Here is a 24,744-nt window from a genome sequence, read left to right on the forward strand (position 1 = left end):
TGTATAGTCATTCAGTGAGTATTCAGAGTACCCAGAGGATTCAAGTCATCAGGAAATATATATATATATATTGATCAAGAAGCTTCTAACAGAATAAATATATATATAGGACTGATGTAACTTCTATGGATTTTTTCAAAACAAAAACAAACAGCAAGACTTGAGATTCATATTAGAGATCACATTAAAGAAAACTGATTGAAATGGAAGTACGAGTAAAGTGGCAATTGTCCAAGAAAGGAGCCAAGAACTAAAAGAAGTCATCACAAATCTATCTTTAATACTATCCTTTTTGATATTTTAATATTATCATTTACTACATTTTACTTTTCAACCTACAAGAAATGACAGGCATCTTGGACATTTTAGGTCCCAGGATCTTCCAAATGTTAGGATCTACAGAATAAGTATATGCAAACAGTATACAAATGAAACATTTATTGATTGTACTGTGTCCAACTACAAACAACACTTCCAAACATCTCTAAAGTAGGGATCTCTTCAGACTCCTCAAAATTTAGAATAATTTTTTAAAGCAACAACTGAAATAAGTATACATTTTCAAGAGACTAGTAAAATCAGAGAATCTAGGTATCCTCAACAATTTCAGCACACTTAAAAACATTTTAGAGGAATTAAATATAACACCAGTAGATTCAGTAATTAGTCTGAATTGTTTTAAACTGATGTTTGCCATGTCAACTTCAAATATGTAACAAAAGTATTTTCAACAGTATCCCCAAACAACACTCAAAACAGAGATAAGTGCAGACAGAGTAGAGCCAAGTGACTAATAAAATGTGAAAACTATAAGCTGAAAACTCAGATACTATTAGCGTATGAAAGAATCTCTAACTCTGGGATCATAGGAGATCCTATATTCTAAGGAAAAGCTTGGATCACATATCAAAAATGGTTGAAAGAATCCAGGGCATCAATCTATCAGTATGTATTAAGTATCTACTTTGTTTCCAGACACTGTTCTAGGTACTGGGAATAGTACTGAACAGATAGATGTCCCTGTCCTTACAGGGTTTACATTCTAATTGGAAAGACAGAATTAACAAGAAAATAAAAAGATACCAGATAGTAAGAACTATGGAGGAAAATAAAGGAAGATAAAAGGGACAGTTATTACTTTGCAGTAGAACCATAACTTTTTCATCAAAGAGTGATAAAAGAAGGCCTTTTAAAAATAACACTGGAGCAGAGATTTGAAAAAAGTAAAAGTGAGAAAAAAGAACATTTCAGTGTTCCTATAGTGAAGTGAGAGGAAGAATGGCAGGAAATGAGGTCACAGTGGCAGCAGGGGACCAGACTATACATTTGTAGGACTTGGCTTTTATTAATCCTGATAAAATGAAAAACTAGACAGTTTTTAGCAGAAACATGACATATTCTAATTTACCTTTTAAAAGGACTAAACCAAGGATTCCAGTTAAGAATGTATTTTGCTAAAGGAGGAGAGAGCAGATGGGGTCTGGACCATACTAATCAAAGTGGCCGTGTTAAGTAGTGGTCAGATTCTGGATATACTGTATTTTGAAAGCAGACCAAATAGTATTTTGGGTGATGGAACCAAATATTGGGTCAAAGATAAACAGAGAAGCCAAAATTACTCCAAATTTATGGCCTGAGTAAGTGGGATGGTGGAGTTGCCATTTACCAAAATGAGAATTAGCAAGTGGAGCATTTTTAAGGGGTAGAGTTCAGAAGTGCAGTTTTCAACTTGTTAAGTTTGTGATACCTATTTCACAACCAAATGGATATATTTATAAGCAACTGAATACATAAAAGTATGCTGTTCTGGAGAGAGTGATGGACTGAGAATGTAAATTTAGAGTAATCAACCTATAAAAAGGTATATAAAGTAATTAGGCTGAATGAAACCACTAAAGAGTATTAACAACACAAAGACTAAGCACCCATGGAGCATTCAAACATTTAAAGGTTTGGAAGTTAAATAGAATTCAAAAAAGATGGCAAAGGGTGGCCAAGGAAGAAAGACAGGACCAAGAAGTATCCTGCACAATAAGTTAGCAAGTACCTAGAAAGAGAGTGATCAATTACTCCAAATGCTGTATAGGCCAAAAAAGAGGACTGACAAGTAACTAATGAACTTGGCAACTGTCTTTAGTGAGTGGTGAGGATAAAAACCTGATTGGACTAGATTTGTAATAGTATGGACACTCTGATTCTAGCCAAGGAAGAGTAACAGGATGTACCCACCTGCTTGAAACAACCATAACAAGACAATAAGCAGCAGGCAACAAAAGATAATGATCCCCGAGAGACAGCAAACACACAGATGAGCCAGATGACTGGACTCAGCTTACCGCCCACAGTGAATTCCAGAGCCACAACTAGGGAGAGAGAACATAAAGAGCCAGGCAGTCTCCCTGAGTCCTATGCAACCTCATACTGAAGATTCTACCCAGTACAATCAGCCAAGAAAGCAAAATAAAAGGTATCCAGATTAGGAAAGAATAAAACTGTCTTTACTTGCAGAAAATATAATCATCTGTGTAGACTATCAGATGGAATCTGCAAAAAAGCTACTATATCAAGGGTGATTAGTAAGGATGGTAGTAGTCTTATGTAGGACCTAAGATCAATATACAAATATCAATTACATTTCTATGAATTAGCAATGAAAAATTGGGAAGAAATTTTCAACACTGCGTTTAGCATTAAAAAAAAGATAGGCTAAGGAGAGATATGACAAAAGCTATGAAAAACTAATACAGTTAAAAGCTGTAAAATTGGCTGAGAGAAGTTAAAGACCTAAATAAAATAAATGGAAAGGCATACTTGTTCATAGATTAGAAGATTCAATATTTTTTTAATTTATTTTTTTATACAACAGGCTCTTATTAGTCATCCATTTTATACATATTAGTGTATACATGTCAATCCCAATCTTCCAATTCACCCCCAATTTCCCCCATTGGTGTCCATACATTTGTTCTCTACATCTGTATCTCTATTTCTGCCCTGCAAACTGGTTCATCTGTACCATTTTTCCAGATTCCACATGTATGCGTTAATATATAACATTTGTCTTTCTCTTTTGGACTTACTTTACTCTGTATGACAGTCTCTAGGTCCATCCATGTCTCTACAAATGACCCAATTTTGTTCCTTTTTATGGCTGAGTAATATTCCATGGTATATGTACCACATCTTCTATATTCATTTGTCCATCGATGGGCATTTAGGTTGCTTCCATGACCTGGCTATTGTGAAGAGTGCTGCAATGAACACTGGGGTGCAGGTGTCTTTTTGAATTATGGTTTTCTCTGGGTATATGCCCAGTAGTGGGATTGCTAGATCATATGGTAATTCTATTTTTAGTTTTCTAAGGAACCTCCATACTGTTCTCCATAGTGGCTGTATCAATTTACATTCACAACAACAGTGCAAGAGGGTTCCCTTTTCTCCACACCCTCTCCAGCATTTGTTGTTTGTAGATTTTCTGATGATGCCCATTCTAACTGGTGTGGGGTGATACCTCATTGTAGTTTTGATTTCCATTTCTCTAATAATTAGTGATGTTGAGCAGCTTTTCATGTGCCTCTTGGCCATCTGTACGTCTTCTTTGGAGGGAGGTCTATTTTGGTCTTCTGCCCATTTTTTGACTGGGTTGTTTCTTTTTTTAATATTGAGCTGCATGAGCTATTTATATATTTTGGAGGTCAATCCTTTGTCTGTTGATTCTTCTGCAAATATTTTCTCCCATTCTGAGGGTTGGCTTTTCATTTTGTTTATAGTTTCCTTTGCTGTGCAAAAGCTTTTAAGTTTCATTAGGTCCCATTTGTTTATTTTTGTTTTTATTTCCATTACTCTAGGAGGTGGATCAAAAAAGATCTTGCTGTGATTTATGTCAAAGAGTGTTGTTCCTATGTTTTCCTCTAAGAGTTCTATAGTGTCTGGCCTTACATTAAGGTTTTAATCCATTTTGAGTTTATTTTTGTGTACGGTATTAGAGAGTGTTCTAATTTCATTCTTTTACATGTAGCTGTCCAGTTTTCCCAGCACCACTTACTGAAGAGACTGTCTTTTCTCCATTGTATATCCTTGCCTCCTCTGTCATAGATTAGTTGACCACAGGTGTGTGGGTTTATCTCTGGGCTTTCGATCTTGTTCCATTGATTTATATTTCAGTTTCTGTGCCACTACCATATTGTCTTGATTACTGTACGTTAGTAGAATAGTCTGAAGTCAAGGAGTCTTATTCCTCCAGCTCCGTTTTTTTCCCCACAAGATTGCTTTGGCTATTCGGGGTCTTTTGTGTCTCCATACAAATTTTAAGATTTTTTGTTCTATTTCTGTAAAAATGTCACTGGTAATTTCATAGGGATTGCATTGAATCTGTAGATTGCTTTGGGTAGTATAGTCATTTTCACAATTTTAATTCTTCCAAGAACATGGTATATCTCTCCATCTGTTTGTGTCATCTTTGATTTCTTTCATCAGTGTCATAGTTTTCTGAGTACAGCTCTTTTACCTCCCTTGGTAGGTTTATTCCTAGGTATTTTATTCTTTTAGTTGCAATGGTGAATGGGATTATTTCCTTAATTTCTCTTTCTGATCTTTTGTTGTTAGTGTTTAGGAGTGCAAGAGATTCCTATGCATTAATTTTGTATCCTGCAACTTTACCAAATTCACTGATTAGCTCTAGTTGTTTTCTGGTGGCATCTTTAGGATTCTCCTTGTATATCATGTCATCTGCAAACAGTTGACAGTTTTACTTCTTTTCCTCTTTGTATTCCTTTTATTTCTTCTTCTTCTCTGATTGCCGTGGCTAGGACTTCCAAAACTATGTTGAATAATAGTGGTGAGAGTGGATATCCTTGTCTTGTTACTGATCTTAGAGGAAATGCTTTCAGTTTTTGACCACTGACAATGATGTTTGCTGTGGGTATGTCACACATCCTTTATTATCTTGACGTAGGTTCCCTCTATGCCCGGTTTCTGGAGACTTTTTATCATAAATGGGTGTTGAATTTTGTCAAAAGCTTTTTCTGCATCTATTGAAATGATCATATGGTTTTTACTCTTCAATCTGTTATGTTAATATGGTGTATCACATTGACTGATTTGTGTATATTGAAGAATCCTTGCATCTGGGATAAATCCCACTTGATGATAGTGTATGATACTTTTAATGTGTTGTTGGATTCTGTTCGCTAGTATTTTGTTGAGGATTTTTGCATCTATAGTCATCAGTGATATTGACCTGTAATTTTCTTTTTTGTAGTATCTTTGTCTGGTTTTGGTATCAAGGTGATGGTGGCCTCGTAGAATGAGTATGGGAGTGTTCCTTCCTCTGCAATATTTTGGAAGAGTTTGAGAAGGATGGGTGTTAGCTCTTCTCAAATGTTTGATAGAATACACCTGTGAAGCATTCTGGTCCTGGACTTTTGTTTGTTGGAAGATTTTTAATCACAGTTTCAATTTCATTACTTGTGACTGATCTGTTCATATTTTCTGTTTCTTCCTGGTTCAGTCTTGGAAGCTTATACCTTTCTAAGAATTTGTCCATTTCTTCCAGGTTGTCCATTTTATTGGCAGAGTTGCTTGTAGTAGTCTCTTAGGATGCTTTGCATTTCTACGGTGTCTATTATAACTTCTGCTTTCTCGTTTCTAATTTTATTGATTTGAGTCCTCTCCCTCTTTTTCTTGATGAGTCTGGCTAATGGTTTATCAATTTTGTTCATCATCTCGAAGAACCAGCTTTTAGTTTTATTGATCTTTGCTATTGTTTTCTTTGTTTCTATTTCATTTATTTCTGCTCTGATCGTTATGATTTCTTTCCTTCTGGCAACTTCGGGGTTTTTTGTTCTTCTTTCTCTAGTTCCTTTAGGTGTAAGGTTAGATTATTTATTTGAGATTTTTCTTAGTTTCTTGAGGTAGGCTTGTATAGCTATAAACTTCCCTCTTAGAACTGCTTCTGCTGCATCTCATAGGTTTTGGATCGTCGTGTTTTCATTGTCATTTGTCTCTAGGTATTTTTTGATTTCCTCTTTGATTTCTTCAGTGATCTCTTGGTTATTTAGTAACGTATTGTTTAGCCTTCACGTGTTTGTGTTTTTTACGCTTTTTTCCCTGTAATTCATTTCTAATCTCATAGCATTGTGGTCAGAAAAGATGGTTGATATGATTTCAATTTTCTTAAATTTACTGAGGCTAGATTTGTGACCTTGCCAAGATGTGATCTGTCCTCGAATGTTCCATGAGCAATTGAGAAGAAAGTGTAATCTGCTGTTTTTGCATGGAATGTCCTATAAATATCAGTTAAGTCTATCTGGTCTCGTGTCATTTGAAGCTTGTGTTTCCTTATTAATTTTCATTTTGGATGATCTGTCCATTGGTGTAAGTGAAGTGTTAAAGTCCCCCACTATTATTGTGTTACTGTCGATTTCCTCTTTTATAGCTGCTAGCAGTTGCCTTATGTATTGAGGTGCTCCTGTGTTGGGTGCATATATATTTATAATTGTTACATCTTCTTCTTGGATTGATCCCTTGATCATTATGTAGTGTCCTTCCTTGTCTCTTGTAACATTCTTTATTTTAAAGTCTATTTTATCTGATATGAGTATAGCTACTCCAGCTTTCTTTTGATTTCCATTTGCATGGAATATCTTTTTCCATCCCCTCACTTTCAGTCTGTATGTGTCCCTAGGTCTGAAGTGGGTCTCTTGTAGACAGCATATAGATGGGTCTTGTTTTTGTATCCATTCAGCAAGCCTGTGTCTTTTGGTTGGAGCATTTAATCCATTCATGTTTAAGGTAATTATTGATATGTATGTCCCTATGACCATTTTCTTAATTGTTTTCGGTTTGTTTTTGTAAATCCTTTTCTTGTCTTGTGCTTCCCAGTTAGAGAAGTTCCTTTAGCATTTGTTGTAGAGCTGGTCTGGTGGTGCTGAATTCTCTTAGCTTTTGCTTGTCTGTAAAGCTTTTGATTTCTGCATCGAATCTGAATGAGATCCTTGCCGGGTAGAGTAATCTTGGTTTTACGTTCTTCCCTTTCATCACCCTAAGTATATCATGCCACTCCCTTCTGGCTTGTAGAGATTCTGCTGAGAAATCAGCTGTTAACCTTATGGGAGTTACCTTGTTTGATATTTGTCATTTTTCCCTTGTTGCTTTCAATAATTTTTCTTTGTCTTTAATTTTTGTCAATTTGTTTACTCTGTGTCTCAGTGTGTTTCTCCTTGGGTTTATCCTGCCTGGGACTCTCTGTGCTTCCTGGACCTGGGTGGCTATTTCCTTTCCCATGTTAGGGAAGCTTTCCACTATAATCTATTCAAATATTTTCTCGGGTCCTTTCTCTCTCTCTTCTCCTTCTGGGATCCGTATGTAATGCGAATGTTTGTGCAATTAATTTTGTCCCAGAGGTCTCTCAGGCTGTCTTCATTTCTTTTCATTCTTTTTTTTCTTTATTCTGTTCCACAGCAGTGAATTTCACCATTCTGTCTTCCAAGTCACTTATCCGTTCTTCTGCCTCAGTTATTCTGCTATTGATTCCTTCTAGTGTAGTTTTCATTTCAGTTATTGTTCTGTTCCCCTGTTTGTTTGTTCTTTAATTTTTCTAGGTGTTTGTTTTTTAATTCTTCTAGGTCTTTGTTAAACATTTCTTGCATCTTCTTGATCTTTTCCTCCATTCTTTTCACTATTATTATCTTCACTATCATATTATCTTCACTATCATTATCTTCACTATCATTATTCTGAATTATTTTTCTGGAAGGTTACCTACCTCCACTTCATTTAGTTGTTTTTCTCGGGTTTTATCTTGTTCTTTCATCTGGTACATAGTCCTCTGCCTGTTCATTTTGTCTATCTTTCTGTGAATGTGGTTTTTGTTCCACAGGCTGCAGGACTGTAGTTCTTCCTGCTTCTGCTGTCTGCCCTCTGGTAGATGAGGGTATCTAAGAGGCCTGTGCAAGCTTCTTGATGGGAAGGACTTGTGGTGGGTAGAGTTGGGTGTTGCTCTAGTGGGCAGAGCTCAGTAAAACTTTAATCCACTTGTCTGCTGATGGGTGGGGCTGGGTTCCGTCCTTGTTAGTTGTTTGGCCTGAGGCGCCCCAACACTGGAGCCTACCCAGCTCTTCGGTGCCTAACAAAGGCACCCCCGCACTGGAGCCTAGCCAGCTCTTCGGCTAATGGTGGACTCTGGAAGGGCTCACACCATGGATACTTCCCAGAACTTCTGCTGCCAGCGTCCCTGACCCCGCGGTGAGCCACGGCCTCCCCCTGCCTCTGCAAGAGACCCTCCAACAGTAGCATGTTCAGTCTTCCAAGGGGTCAGTGCTCCTTCCCCTGGGTCCTGATGCACACACTACTTTGTGTGTGCCCTCCAAGAGTGGAGTCTCTGTTTCCCCCACTCCTGTCGAAGTCGTGCAATCAAATCACGCTAGCCTTCAAAATCTGATTCTCTAGGAATTCCTCCTCCCGTTGCCAGACCACTAGTTGGGAAGCCTGACGTGGGGCTCAGAACCTTCACTCCAGTGGTTGGATATCTGTGGTATAAGTGTTCTCCTGTTTGTGAGTCATCCGCCCAGCAGTTGGGATTTGATTTTATTGTGATTGCGCCCTTCCTACCATCTCATTGCAGCTTCTCCTTTGTCTCTGGATGTGGGGTATCTTTTTTGGTGAGTTCCAGTGTTTTCCTGTCGATGACTGTTCAGCAGTTAATGGTGATTCCATTGCTCTTGCAAGAGGGAGTGCTCAATATTTTTAAAACATTAATTCTCTGTAAATTGATCTATAGATTCAACACAATCCCAATCAAAATCCAATCAACCTTTTTATAAAAACTGACAAGCTACTGCTAAAATTAATATGGAAGTACAAATGTAAATTTTTGTGACCTTGGCTTGGCAAATATTTTCTTAGATATGGTATCAAAAGCACAATCAGTAGATTTCATAAAATTTACAATTTTCTGTTCTTCAAAAGACACTTCTTAAGACAAGCCACTTACTGGGAAAATGTCTTTTGCAAATGAAATCTGATAAAGGATTTATAGGTGATAAAGCACTTGAATCCAAAATACATAAAGAATTATCAAAACTCCATAAATACAAAACAGGTCAATAAAAATGGACAAAAGATTGGAACAGACACATCACCAAATAGCACATGAAAAGATGTTCAACATCATCTGGGAAATGCAAATTAAGGCCACAATAAGACACCACTACATATCTATTAGAGTAGCTAAAACTTAAAAAGATTGACAACACCAAGTGTTGGAGAAAATGTGAAAAAATGAACTCTCCTACATTGCTGGTTTAACTGTAAAATGGTACCTCCTCAATGGAAGATAATTTGGCAGTTTCTTTAACATAGAAGCACCATATCATCCACCAACTTCACTCCTTTATCTTTACTCAGTAGGGGGAAAAAAAGCATATGCCTATACAAAGATTTGTACACAAATGTTCACAGCAGCTTCATTCTTAACAGCCAGAAACTGGAGCTAACCCAAATGTCCATCTACAGGTGAATGAATAAACAAATTGTGGTATACGTGTACAACGAAATACTACTCAACAATAAAAAGCAATACTCAAGTAGGAAGGAATCTTCTTCAACTTGATAAAGAACATTTATTTAAAAAACCTACAGGGCTTCCCTGGTGGCGCAGTGGTTGAGAGTCCACCTGCCGATGCAGGGGACGTGGGTTCGTGCCCTGGTCCGGGAGGATCCCACATGCCGCGGAGTGGCTGGACCCGTGAGGCTGGGCCCGTGAGCCATGGTCACTAAGCCTGTGCGTCCGGAGCCTGTGCTCCGCAACGGGAGAGGCCACAACAGTGAGAGGCCCGCGTATCGGAAAAAAAACAAAAAAACAAAAAAACCTACAGCCAACACCATACTTAATGGTGAGAAACTAAAAGCTTTCACCATAAGATCAGGAACAAGTCAAGGATGTTCCCACTGTTGTACCTTTCCAACATCATACTGGTGCAATAAGAATAGGAAATAAATAATATACTGATTAGAAAAGAAGAAATAAAACATTGTTCACAAATCACATGATCATCTATGTAGAAAATCAGAAAGAATCAACAAAATAACTCCTCAAACTAATAAGCAATTATAGCAAGCTTGTAGGATACAATTGCTTTCCTATAATATTAACGGTAAATAAATAAAATTTGAAATTAAAAACAATATCATTTACATTAGCACCCAAAATATAAAATATTTTGGTATAAATCTAACAAAATATGTACCAGATCTATATAAGAAAAACTAAAGAACTAAATAAATGTAGAATAGTCCACGGAATATTCCATAGAATACTGAATCAATACTGTCAAGATGTCAGTTCTTCCCATCTTAATCTATAGATTCAACATGATCCTTGCTCCCAACAAATTGCTTTGTGGATATTGACAAACTGATTCTAAACATATATGGAAAAACAGAAGATACAGAATAGCCAACACAATACTGACAGAAAAGAACAAAGTCAGAAGACATGCCATATGACTTCAAGACTGACTATAAAGATATAGTAATCAAGACAGTGACACTAGTGAAAGAACAGATTGATAGAACAGAGACCCCAGAAATAGATTAACTTTACTATAGTCAGTTGATCTCTAAAAGAAACAAAGGCAATGTAATGGAGCAAAGAGAGTCTTTTCAACAAGTAGTGCTGGAACAACTGGACGTCCACATGCAAAAATATAGATCAAGACACAGAATTTACGTCCTTCATAAAAATTAACTAAAAATGGATTGCAGACCTCAATGTAAAACACAAAACAGAAAACCCCTGGATGATAACATAGGAAAAAATCTAGATGACCTTGGGTATGGTGATGACATTTTAGATACAACACCAAAGACATGTTCCATAAAAGAAATAATGATAAGCTGGCCATCATCAACATTGAAAACTTCTGCTCTGCAAAAGACATTATCAAGAAAATGAGAAGACAAGCCACAGACTAGGAGAAAATATTTGCAAAATACATACGTAATAAAGGACTATTAACCAAAATACACAAAGAACTTTTAAAACTCAGCAAGAAAACAAACAACTCAATTCAAAAATGACCAAAGACCTTAACAAACACCTTATCAAGGAAGATATACAGATGGCAAATAGGTATATGAAAAGATGCTCAACATCATATCATTAAGGAATTGCAAATTACAATAATGAGATATCATTACACACCTATGAGAATGGCCAAAATCCAAACACTGACACCAACAAATGCTAACAAAGTTGTGGAGCAACAGGAACTCCCATTCATTGCTGGTGGGAATGAAAAATGGTACAGCCACTTTGGAAGACAGTTTGGTGGTTTCTTACAAAATGAAATATACTCTTACCATGTAATCCAGCAACTGTGCTCCCTGGTATTTACCCAAATGAGTAGAAAACTTACGCCCACACAGAAACTTGCACATGGGTGTTTAGAGAGCTTTATTCATAATTGCCAAAACACACAAGCAACCAAGTTGTCCTTTAGTAGGAGAATGGATAACTAAATTGTGGTACATCCAGACAATGAAGTATTATTCAGTGCTAAAATGAAATGAGCTACCAAGCCACAAAAAGACATGGAGACACCTTAAATGCATATTGTTAAATTTAAAAAGCCAATCTGCAAAGGATACATATTAAATGATTCCAACTGTATGATATTCTGGAAAAGGTAAAACTATGAAGACACTAAAAAGATCAGTGGTTGCCAGGGGTTAGAGGGGATAGAGAAATGAACAGGTGAAACACAGAATTTTTAGGGCAGTGAAACTATCCTGGCATACTATCATGGTAGATACATGTCATTATACACTTACCAAAACCCACAGAATGTACACTACTAAGCGTGAATCCTAATATAAACTACAGCCTTTGGGTTATGTCAGTGCAGGTTCATTGACTGTAACAAGTACACCACTCTGGTACGGGATGTTGCAGGGAGGAAGGGGAGACACACATGGACCAGGGGGGATACAGAAATTGAACATCCTATTCAATTTTGCTATTAAAAAATAAAGTCTTTTAAAAAATTTTAAAAGGAATACTCATACAACCAAATACTACTCAGCAATAAAAGGAAATAAACTGATATATGCAACAATCTGGATGAATTTCAAAATAATTATGTTGGAAGAAGACAGAAAAAGATGTACATAGAGTATATTTCAATTTATATAAAACTCTAGAAATTGCCAACTACTTTATAGTGACAGAAAGCAGATCAGTGCTTACTTGGGGGAAGAGGGTTAGGAAGGGATGAAATGGATGGTTTATAGGGGACACAAAGAAAGTTTTGGGAGTGATGGATAACATTCACTATCTTTTTTTTTTTTTTTTGCGGTATGCGGGCCTCTCACTGTTGTGGCCCCTCCCGTTGCGGAGCACAGGCTCCGGACGCGCAGGCTCAGCGGCCATGGCTCACGGGCCTAGCCTCTCCGTGGCGTGTGGGATCCTCCCGGATCGGGGCACGAACCCGTGTCCCCTGCATCGGCAGGCGGACTCTCAACCACTGCGCCACCAGGGAAGCCCAACATTCACTATCTTCATTGCAGTGACGACTCAACAGTGTATATACCTTTGTTAAAACTTATCAAACTATACACCTTAAATATATGAAGCTTATTATATGCCACTTATGCCCAGTAAGGCTGTTTTTATAAAAAAATGAGAATAGGAGAGGGACTGGAAAACATTTATTATACATGTAACTTTTGTGAGAATTTTTACCATAAGGGCAGAGAAAGAGATCAGACAGCAGCTCAAGAAAGATGATGGGTCAGGGAGAGTATTTTTTTAATGGGAGATGTTATAGCATAGTTTTAAGCTGACTGAAATGACTGAAAAAAATTTATGAGACAAGAGAAGGGTCAATTGTTGCGAAGAGGCAGTATGGGACAGGTCTAGAAGAGATACTGTTGGCCCTTCATTGTGCATCAGCTATAGCAGGCAGAGACTACCAGTACAGACAGACAGGTTGGTAGATACGGTGGTGAAAGTTCTTTTCTGACTACTTCTCTTTTCTCTTTAAAACAGAAAGGATTTCATATGAGAATAAGAGGAGGTCCTAGAAGCGTAAAAAGAAATAAGGTGTGAAACAATTGTGGGGAAAGAGTAGATAGACTGAAGTAACAGTACTCAAAGTGAGACCCTTTAGATTACCTAAGACCTTTTCTGGTGGTTAATGAAGTCAAAACTATTTTCACAGTCATACTAAGATCTTATTTGTCTTTTTCATTCTCTTTCTGTCATGAGTATATGGTAGATTTTCCAGAGGCTACAAAACATGATACTCAGCAGGCTGAATGCAGAAGCAGGTATGAAAATCCAGTTGTTGTCAATTTAGACATAAAAGACATTCACAAAATAAAACACAATGCTACTCTTACCACTGAATTTTTTATAGGAAATACCTATTTTTCATAAAAATATGTTAATATGTAATGGGTTTATTATTTTTGAAGGAATTAAAGCATTTTTAAATTTCTCAGTTTTAATTTTTAACCAAATATTGACAGATAAAACCCATATTAAGAAAAGCAGGGGCCTCCCTGGTGGCGCAGTGGTTGAGAGTCCGCCTGCCGATGCAGGGGATACGGGTTCGTGCCCCGGTCTGGGAGGATCCCATATGCCGCGGAGCGGCTGGGCCCGTGAGCCATGGCCGCTGGGCCTGCGCATCCGGAGCCTGTGCTCCGCAACGGGGGAGGCCACAACAGTGAGAGGCCCGCATACCGCAAAAACAAAACAAAACAAAACAAAAAAAAAAAAAAGAAAAAAGAAAAGCTCGCTGTAGTCCTCAATAATTAAAAAACAATCTTTTTTAATATTGATTTATTTTATTTTTTGGCTGCATCGGGTCTTAGTTGAGGCATGTGGGATTTTTCGTTGCAGCGCATGGGCTCTTCGTTGCAGCACGTGGGCTTCTCTCTAGTAGTGGCACGCGGGCTCCAGAGAGCATGGGCACTGTAGTTGCAGCGCGTGGGCTTAGTTGCCCCTGGCATGTGGGATCTTAGTTCCCCGGCCAGGGATTGAACCAGCATCCCCTGCATTGCAGGTTGGATTCTTAACCACTGGACCACCAGGGAAGTCCCCTCAACAAAAACGTTCCAAGACCAAACAGTTTGAGAACCACTAACTAGGAAAATGTATGATTTCAGAATAGTACCAAGAGCCACTTGTACTTACTAATCTTGAATTACAGTGACATCAATCAGCATTCAGCTTCCTGACTGGAGAAATTGACAAGGCAGAGAGTAAAGATTTCAGCTAGGTTGAGAGTTTCACCAGGCTAGCACAATTAGAAGAGAGATGAGCAAGCAGTTCATGTGCAAGCAAAGAAATGATTTCAGTGGTAGACTACAGACTTGAAACTAGTCAAGAAGGAAATTACAATTAGAGGATTACAGAAACCAATGTAGCTAAATAATTACTGGGATTGAAGTATTAAGTAAAGTGAGGCAGAAAATGGGAGACAGTGGGAAAGTCAATCTTTCTGAGACTCAGTTTTCACACCACATCATCAGCTTACAGTTGTGTATTCTTGAAAATTATCAAAGAGCTTTTACATACACCATTTCATCTGACCCCCACACCTCATCACCCCTCCCACACACAAAAAACACACACTGTGAGGTACATAGGTACCTCATATGACAGATTAAGAATCAAAAGGTTTAAAAGACTTACCACAGGTCATGTAAATAATAAGAGTGGGGCTTCCCTGGTGGCGCAGTGGTTGAGAGTCCGCCTGCTAATGCAGGGGATACGGGTTCGTGCCCCGGTCCGGGAAGATCCCACATGCCACGGAGCGGCTGGGCCCGTGAGCCATGGCCGCTGAGCCTGCGCGTCCGGAGCCTGTGCTCCGCAACGGGAGGCCACAACAGTGAGAGGCCTGCGTACCGCAAAAAAAAAAGAAAAAAAAAAAGAGTGCCTTTTGCTATAGTCCAGAGGATCAGGGAAAGCTTTGCAGGAGGTGGCATTTAAGCTGTGCCTTCGAGGCTAAGATTTTCATTAGCTAGGAAGACCATTCCAGGCTACGCAAAGATCCAGTATGAGGCCAAAATATAAATAAAATAAGACTGAAGGGAAGGCTAAGTCCAAAGTGGGTAAAGGGCAGTAATCAGAAATGACACAGTAGAGAACTAGAACTGAAGTCTTCTAATTATGCTATGGCACACTGCTTAGCATTTCATAGAACAGCTCTGTGCCAGCAGCTAGCCACATGTGGCTATTTAAATTTAAATTAATTAAAATTAAATAAAATTTAAAATTCATGTTTTCAGTTACACTAGCCATATTTCAAGTGCTCAGCTGCCTCATGTGGCTAGTGACTATAATACTGAAGACTACAGCTATACAACATTTGCTTCATTGCAGAAAGTTCTAGATGGCACAGTTTTAGAGTGGAATTCAATAAAGGTTAACTTCTAACTACAGGTCTGAGTTTTCTAGAAAGCTAAAAAAAATCAGCCTCAAAGAGTTAATTTTTTTAAGGTCTAGACTTCTATAAAAATGATTTATATGTAACCAACACAGGAAATAATAGGTTCAAGAAACAGCGAACTTCTACTACAGTATTTCCTATACATTAACACTAAAGATAAATTTCATGCCACTGTACAACATCTTTACCAATCTTTAAGTAGCAATTTCAGCCTTTATAAAATGCTCTTTCTAAAATGCTGTTTCCATCATCTATTCTCAGTCACTACCTTTTAACTTCAAATAAGGAAAATACCTTGATTTAATCAACCGACATAAAGGTTCCCTTTAGTTGAATTTACCTTATGCTTTTAAGTACAATTCCTTTATATTTTCAGAACAGAAGCACAAAATCTTAGATCAGGAAGAGAATTTACAGGACATCTGATCTAACCTCATTTTACAGAGACTGTGAAGTGATTTGCCCTTATCATATGGCTAGTGGCAAAACACAGACAAGAAGCCTCTTGGCTTTGAAAAGTAATCTTTCCAACTCCATCATGCTGAGCACATTATGAATAAATCCTAAACATTTCACAGAAAGAAAACTTAGAATGGCTATTAATGGAGACAAAAGCTCAGTGACTTTCAAAATAAAAAGTAGAGGGGGGCTGTAGTTCTTAAGTAAGCACTACTTCCACTAGAGGTAAAATGCATGGGAGATGAATTTTCGTAACAATTACTAAGAATCTGCTCTTGCAATTCCCATTTCAAATTGTGAAATTTTAGCAATTTTTAAACACTAATGAAATTATGAGTTTCAATCACCATTATAAAATGTATTCCCCAAAATACTATAATAATTATATTATCTTAGGCCTTACTGTTATTCCAGCAGTAAAAGTTTATAATCAACAGTAAACAATTTTCAACCAAGGGAATTGTTTTTTAACCATACTGATGAATTTACTTCTGATCCTTAAATTTACTTTAACCTAATTATAAATGACACATAAAAAACAGAAGGCCTGTGAACATGTAAATATTCTCAGATAAAGCAGACATTGTAAAGAACTAGTGCTTTAAAGACACTGATGTATTATCAATCCTCATAAATGACAGCCTTCTACAATGATACACCTAAAAATTTATGCACACATTTACACAACATACAATAATCATCCAAAAATCTCAAACTTACTGTTTTAAAAGAGGTACCTCTAAACAAGTACATGGAGCTTATGGCTAAGTAATGTAATACTTTTCAGACCTAAGAATGAGAATTAAAATTGTGAATGGTAGAACAGGATGGAATAAAAAAGCAAGAACTTTGGAGCCAAGACTAACCTAGATTTAAGAACACACAGACCTCTAAATTATTACCAGTGTGACCCTGGGTACTTGAGAGCCTGTTTTATCACCTATAAAATGGACTATTATCACCTAATTAACAAGGTTTCAGTAAAATTTAAAAGAAAAAATTCAAACATGGGAGCATGCACTGACTAAACCAAAAAGAGGATTGCTAGAAAAACTGTTTGAGGTCCAGTTGAAGCTAAAGCCTGATTCTATAGGGGCACCAATCTGCATGGTTATATGATTTTTTTTTTCTCCCCAAGTCCCACTAGTAGCTGAGAAGTAAGCATAAAGAATTTGTACAGCTGAACTGATTTAGAGTGAAGATTTTGCAAGATTTTTCACTTTAAGTGAAAAACACTGGGGCAAGGAATTAGATATTACAAATCTAGGTTGAAAAAATAAGTGAGCTAATATGGAAAAAATACAAGTATGTATGAAACACAGTAAGAGCTCAAATATTTACTGCATTTCATTCACTGAATATTAAGTACTAAGTATTATAAGGTAGAAAACAGGATAGCCTGAGACTTGCAAGATGTGAGGATCTAGAAGAGAAAATAAGACATGCAAGGCGATGGATGTATGGTAGAGTGATCATATAATTTGTCATCTAAGCCAAAACATTTTTTACAGTGAAAGGAAGTGGAGGAGTATTATTGATAATTATGCCAGAAAAACAGTTGTAAGCCTAGACATTCCAAGGCAAACTGGGTTATATCACCTTTATGAAAGTCACCATAGTTAAGGGTGAAAACAGAAAATTGGGAGAAGCGTGTAGGGTGAGAAAAGTTGCATCTAGAAAGTGAAATTTTCCTTCAGCTAAGCCCAAACTAGTGATTCCTAATTTTGTTTGGTAATCTGTGGAAAAATAGTGGAATTTAAGCTGGATCTTAGGCAAGGTGAGTTTTTCCAAGCAGAGAATGGGCACTATGGGAAGAAGTACAAAAGTAAACAGATTCACAGAAACAGAAAATGCAAGGGAAGTTTCGAGAAGAAAAATCTAAGTATTGGTAATGAATAACAGAAATGAAGTCAGAAAGGCAAATCTTAATTCAGTTTGTTTGCACATCCGTATTTCTCGCTAACACTTATTTAACACTTACCTGTGTTGACCAGGCTTTTGCTGAGAAAGGACAAAGACGAGGCACATTCCTTGCCCTCCAGGAGCTTAAAGTCAAGTCAGGGAAAGTGTAAATATGCAAGAGGGAAAAAATAAGTAATACTGAAGAGTGAAAATACAGAAAGCCAAAAACATTATCTAGAAAAATTAATGTAGCAGAAGTTCACATATTACAGTGGAAAAAATAAAGACGCAGAAAGAGCAATTAGGAGGTGTTAACCTGTGAATATGACCTTAGCTGGAAAACTTATAGACTCAAATGCATATATAAGAAAAAGAGAAATGCTAAAAATCAATAATCTAACCATTCATTTCAAGAAATAGAAGAATAGGAAATAAACCCTCCAAAAATAGAGAATGTAGAACAGATAATAATGAAACAGAAAACAAATGTAAAGAGCATCAAGAACGAGTCATAGATGGGTTTTTTGAAAAGACTAATAAAATTGATGAACTCCTGGCAAGACTGAACCAAAAAACAAAAAAAACAAAATACGAACATGAGGAATGAGAAAGGGGGGCATTACTACAGATCCTCCAGGCACTAAAAAGGTAGTAAGAGAACATTATGAACAGCTTCATGTCAAAAGATATGAAACCATGAAATGGACAAATTCCTACAAAAACTCAATGTGCCAGAACTGACACAAGAAGAATGAAAATCTAGACAGTACCATGATTATTTAATGCACTGTAACTAAAAATCCTTCCCATAAAAAAATTATTTCAGGCCAGGATGGCTTTACCAACAAATTCTACCAGTCAAAGAAAAGAAAAGAAAAAAAAAAAAAAAAGTACCGATCTTAAACTCTTACACAGGATAGAAAAAGATACAACAAATTCTCGTATTTTTTAATGAGTCTAGCATGACTTTGATACCAAAACTTGACAAAAGCATTATAAGGAAAGAAAATTACAGGCCAATTTAATTGATAAACATAGATGGTGAAGAAAAAATTTTTAAAAAATAGTCAGTTGAATCCTATAATAAAGGATACATTCATCAAAACCAAACTGGTATTATTCCAGAAACACAAAGATGGCTTAACATTTTTTAATGTAATTCACATTATTTAAAAAAGTATATGATCATCTCAAAATTAAGATAAAACACTTGATAAAATTAAACTCCATTCATGATAAAAATTCTTAAGCAAACTAGGAATAGAAACTTTCCTAATCTGATAAAAAAAAGTTTTATTAAAAAAAAACTACAGCAAACATCATACTTAATTTTGAAATGTTGAACACTTTTTTACCTCTGAGATAAGGAATGAGACAACGATGCCTGCGGTCACCACTTTAATTCAACACCAGTAGTGGAGGTCCTAACCAGTGCAATAAGCAAAGGAAAAGGAAAAAAAAAAAGTATAAGGATTGGAGAGAAATAAGGCTTTAATTATGCATAGATTGCATGACTATATAGATGGAAAATCCAAAAGACTCAACAAAGTATATATACATACACACACAAACAGAAAAGTACAGGTGGTAAGTATGTAGTCGTAAGAACTATTACAAAGTAAGCACATCCACAAAACCATCACCCTGGTCAAGAAATAAATCTTTACCAGCACTCCAGAAGCCCCTCTCCCATTACTTTCTAATCACAAATCCTTCTCTCTTCCTTAGTAATAACAATTGACTTCTAACTTCATTTTATTCATTCTTAATTGATGCCTTATTCCATTTCTGCCCACAGCTTCTACTACTAAGTCCCAACATCACCCTGCACTCTCAAAATTTATCACGTAAATCAATAAAGATGAAATCCTCTCCAGAACTTCCCTCTTACACCTGGAAATCTCTCTGTATTTTCACCTATCATTTTCTTTTTCTCTGCCTAGTAGAAAGAAGAGCCCCTCACCATTTCTAAGATTAGCCTCTCTCATCTGTGTTTTTAATGTTTCCACTTACTTTCTGTTCCTGGACCTTGCCATATCAATGTTCTTTTCCCATCCCCCTCCCAAAGACAGAGAAGTCTCATCATAAAAATTAAAAAGCTTTTCTTCAACTTTCTGTAGTGGACACCCATGGAAAATATATACTCTTGGGCTATGGCAATAATCATATCTAGTTTCTAAGAGCAGCAATGTCAGTATAATAGGCAAAGCTACAATGTCCAGTGTTTCAAGGGGCAGAAAGCAATGACCTTGACAGACTGCCCCTAGACATTATCTTGGCTATGGTTCTGGATATGTTTCTAGATGCCTAGCCTCCTTTGGTTCTTCATTTCCATACCTGAACCACTCAATATCCTTCAGTAAATTTTATTTTAATCAAAGTTAAGTTTGAAGTGTTCGTAATTAAGAACCTTCACTGATGTCTGAGCTCACGCTGCTATAACAAAATACCACAGACTGGCTGGTTTAAACAACAAACATTTATTTCTCACAATTCTGGACGATAGGAAGTCCGAGATCAGGGTGTTAGCATGCTTTGGGTTCTGGTGAGAACTCTCTTCCTGGCTTGCAGATGGCTACCTTCTTGCTGTATCCTCAAAATGGTGGAAGAAGGAAGCTCTGGTGTCTTTCTCTTCTTATAAGGGCACCAATCCCATCATGGGGGCTCTAACCTCATGACCTCATCTAAACCTTCACCTGCCAAAGAACCCTTTCTAACACCACCAGATTGGGAGTTAGGGCTCTAACATAGGAATATTGGGACAACACATTCAGCCCACAATAACTGATACATTGTTCTTCCCCCTCAAATTATTTGCTCATGTTCCTCTTTCCCAAGAGCAGGCCCTACCCTACTACTTCTTCACTATCCCCTCATTAGTTAATTTTTTGGGATTTGACCCTTTTACTAACTACTTGTTCTAAATTACTAAGTCATCAATGCACTTCTCTTAACTACTAAATGTATTGGTCTATTTATCAAGTAAGAATTTGTTCCCAGATTATTTCTCCCCTCCCTCCCTCCCTCTTATTTAATCAAAATATCTCAACCTTTTTTTTTTTAAATATTTATTTGTTTGGCTGCGCCAGGTCTTAGCTGCAGCACGCAGGATCTTTTTTAGTTGCAGCATGCGGGCTCTTAGTTGTGGCGTGTGGAATCTAGTTCCCTGACCAGGGATCGAACCCTGGCCCCCTGCATTGGGAGCGCAGAGTCTCAACCACTCGACTACCAGGGTAGTCCCCAAAGTACCTCAACATTTAAGATTTTTTCCAGTCCCCTCCCTACTTCCCCTTCCTTCCTCTCTTCTCTTCTCCCCCTCTGCCTCCTCTCTCCTTTAAGCAGCTCATATAATCCAAATACTTCGATCCTGATAATTCCCAATTCCACGTCCTCCCCCACTACCGTCTCATAACAAATTTCCAACTACAGCTCTAAAATATGCCCCAGAGGCACAATTAAAATGCCTCCAAAAAGTTACCAGATTGATTAATCAATCCTTCTACTATCCTTTTCTAGTCATTCAAGAGAGAAACATAAGTTCATATCCAACTCTTCTCTCCTCACCTATGATATCCAAACACCATGTTTGGATGGACAACACTACGGACACTATGGACAACAGCAATGGTTTTCCCTTTCACTTGTCTCTCATATCTCTCATATCTCCCATATATCTTTTACCTTGCTATAAAATATGCTCAAATCACTGACAGACAATAGTTACCTGCCTTCAAAAGCTCCTCACTGCCTCCCACACAAAGTCTAATCTCCTCAGCATCAGCATAGTATTTAAAATCTATGACTTCCCTCCGTAAAGCTCATACTTGAACCACATGGAAACATTAATTCCTCCTGCAGAGTCCTCAGTCCAGTGATCTTTTCAGCCTGGAATGCTCTCTTTTCCACTGACTTCCCTCAGAAATGGAAAACTCTTCCTTCAAGGTTCAGCTAGAAAATTAGGTCTTCTATTAAGTCTTCCTCCATTCCCAGTTAAACTGCTCCTTCTTCTGCAATCTCACAACACTTTATATATCTAACATGAGACAATTCATTTTCCCTTGTGTTATGGATAGCTGTATTTGTAAAGCACTTTACTGCAATTTAATAAGGATTTAATTTTCAAAGCAACTCGATAAAGGAGCTATTATTTAGCTAAGTGTATAAGGACTGAAACAGGCAGAAAGCTTAAGTAACTGAGTATAAAATAGACACACACACACACACACACACACACACACACACACACACACCATTTTCTAATTCCAAATCTGCTAACAATTAAATTTTACATTTCTTAAGGGCAAAGACCCCAAGGGTCCTAGCATAGCCCTTTCTCTGTAACAGATGCTTTATGTTTTAATAAATAGTCTCTCCCCTGTTTGAAATAACCCTGTTTTACCTGTCTGAACTCGAATCATTCTTGAAGATATAGCTCAAAAGTTTCAGTTCCTCTAATTAGCATTCCCTGACTATTCCAAGCCTTACTGATCTTCTTAGGCTGTATCATACTACTTGGTATGTTATTACAGATATCTAACATGCAGTTAGTCTTACAAATGGATTTATAAGCTTGGGAGCAGCCATCACATCTTATTCCACTGTGATATCCTCTATACTACCCATCACTTTGTTGGTGCTCTATCATCTGTTCCCTGATCGATGTGCAATAGTCCCCAATCCAACCCCTGCTTCAATCTGTAAACCTTTTATTTTTTGCATTACAGGTATAGCTCAACTGTTGTGACTAATTAAAACGCTGTCATATTTTGACAGTAAATATTATTCAACCCACTCTTGAAATTTAGAGCACACAAGTCAAGGAAGTATTTTAATCATTTCATGTGAGAAAAGTTGAGTGACTATTTTAGATGACTGTAGAGGGCAGCAAAGCAACAGTAGTATCCTCAAAGAAAAATAATGTATTTTTCTTAGGGAACTTCAGATTTGTTTTTATATTTTAACAGATGCTGTTAGCGTTAAAGCTTTTACAAGAGACTTTTTAACATGTTGTATAAAAGTTTCACCAGCTACTTATATATTTAAACATTTTCACTATCAGTTATAAACATAACAAAAATATATGAAAGCCCAGATTCTTTTATACACATATGGGAAATAAGTTTGATAAACAATGCATGGTTTCAAAATAGCCACCATAATTGCTAACTCTTTTAAAAATCTTTAAATAAAAGTCGACAATGTTTTTCACCGAAAAATGTAAAAATAATCTATCTTAAATACAGAAAAGAGTGTCAACAGTCTAAACAGTCTTATTTCTTGCTAGGAGAGATGTTTTCATTAGTATTACTAATTCTAGCCCTGATATACCTTCTTTTTGTCACTCAACTGAAAAGGCTATACCAGCTTTAAAAGAAAAATAACGAATCTTTGACACTGTACTAGTGTACAACAAACAGAAGGTAACAATTTAAGAAGAGTTTCTTACTGTTATTTCAAAATTAAAGTTCACTCTGGCTTTAATGTGGACTAGGCAAATGAAACTATGTCATCAAAATAATCATGTATTTATAACCTCAGAATTGCTTATAGGAATAAGGAAGCTACTATAAAAGTTGATGTTCAATACATCTGCATTATTTGCATAAGTTCCTCAAAGTTTTTGTTGGTGGTAATGTTTTACCTCCTTTAAGTTTAACAAGCAGAAATCAGAGATTTAGATTTACAGTAGCTGCTACAGCAATTAATATATGCAGACTCATGGTTTAGTGAAAAATGCTATAACGTTTTAGCCCTGTGCCCTCAATGAGAAGGATAGAACTGTTAGCTATCTACCTTCTCCCATCTGAATCTCTTCAGTAAAAAATAAATAAATAGAGAGGCTTTTTTAAAATTGTGCATTTAAAATAAAGGAACCAGGGTATCACTAAGCAGATTTAAACACAAGATAGACTATTGTCTGACATTAAATTGAACTTATAACCATGAATGATTAGCTCTAATCTAAATCAAATTAGAAGGGAGTTTGGAGTTCATAACAACAAGGACACTTGTGAAATGAAATCTTAATCTACCCCACAGTAGCTATGACTAAATTAGATATCATATTAATAAGTTTCAAAACCCATGGCCTCAGATATTTTAGCAATAACAATCATGTCTATCATGGATAACTCATAGAAAGAGTCACTATATGAAATTCATCTTACCACAGTTTCCCAGTACTAACACTTATATTTCATTAATACTTTTGTATCTCCTCTGAAATGAAGCCATTAGAAGAGTCCAGCACGCTCTTAATTATGTATAATGTTCTCAAACGCTAAGTTGAAGTCCTAGCTGTGTACACCTGTTTTTATATCTGCCTCTTGATTTTTTCATGTCCTTCCCAATAACAGCACTGGTACACTTCCATTACAAAAGAGAATAGCTATCTTAAATAAACCCACTCTATTCCTAAAACTCAGACCCAGAGTGTGATGTGTTATACATAAAGTGAGGTATATCCCACAGAAGCTGCTTAAACTACATATATCCTGGGGTAAATAATACACTGCTAATTTTGCCATACCAAAGAGGAAGAATTGTATTCCTCCTAGGTCAATTTCGCAAATACCTCAGATTCAAAATGGGTAACACAACGGGGAATAAAGAGACAGAGATAAAGAAAGCAAAAAGAATTTCTGGAAAAAAGAAAAGCCAACAGAGAACTTTCTCACCAAGTAACGTCTTTAAAGCCTATCAACCTTTTCTAGTTTATTAAATAAATGAATCATATATATATGTATATATATATATATATACTCATTCCTCCCCTATCTTGGAAGGTACGGATAGAAACAACGTCAACATAATATCAAATACGCGAAGCTCTCTAAGGATGTATTTCCTATAGCGTGTTTTGTACAACAAAGCTTCTGCAACAAAACAGGTTGTTTAATTACACTGCAAAAAAGAATATTTTACTAAA

General features: G+C 36.8%; 1 protein-coding gene across 3 annotated transcripts in view; it reads right to left on the reverse strand.

Moving 5' to 3' along the window:
- Nucleotides 1-24,744, reverse strand: part of NECTIN3 (nectin cell adhesion molecule 3) — a 144,791-nt gene that overhangs the window by 112,356 nt on the left and 7,691 nt on the right. Inside the window, exon 2 of one of the 3 annotated variants that reach the window (XM_082626001.1) lies at nucleotides 14,699-14,903. The exons of the other annotated variants lie outside the window; for them this stretch is intronic. Within the exon in view, the coding sequence (XP_082482127.1) occupies nucleotides 14,699-14,708 (10 nt within the window). The 5' untranslated portion in view covers nucleotides 14,709-14,903. The remainder of the gene's footprint in view (nucleotides 1-14,698; nucleotides 14,904-24,744) is intronic. 3 annotated transcript variants of the gene reach the window in all.

The sequence above is a fragment of the Mesoplodon mirus genome (assembly GCF_964341445.2).
Source record: "Mesoplodon mirus genome assembly, chromosome: 6".
In the NCBI taxonomy this organism is placed as follows: domain Eukaryota; kingdom Metazoa; phylum Chordata; class Mammalia; order Artiodactyla; family Ziphiidae; genus Mesoplodon; species Mesoplodon mirus.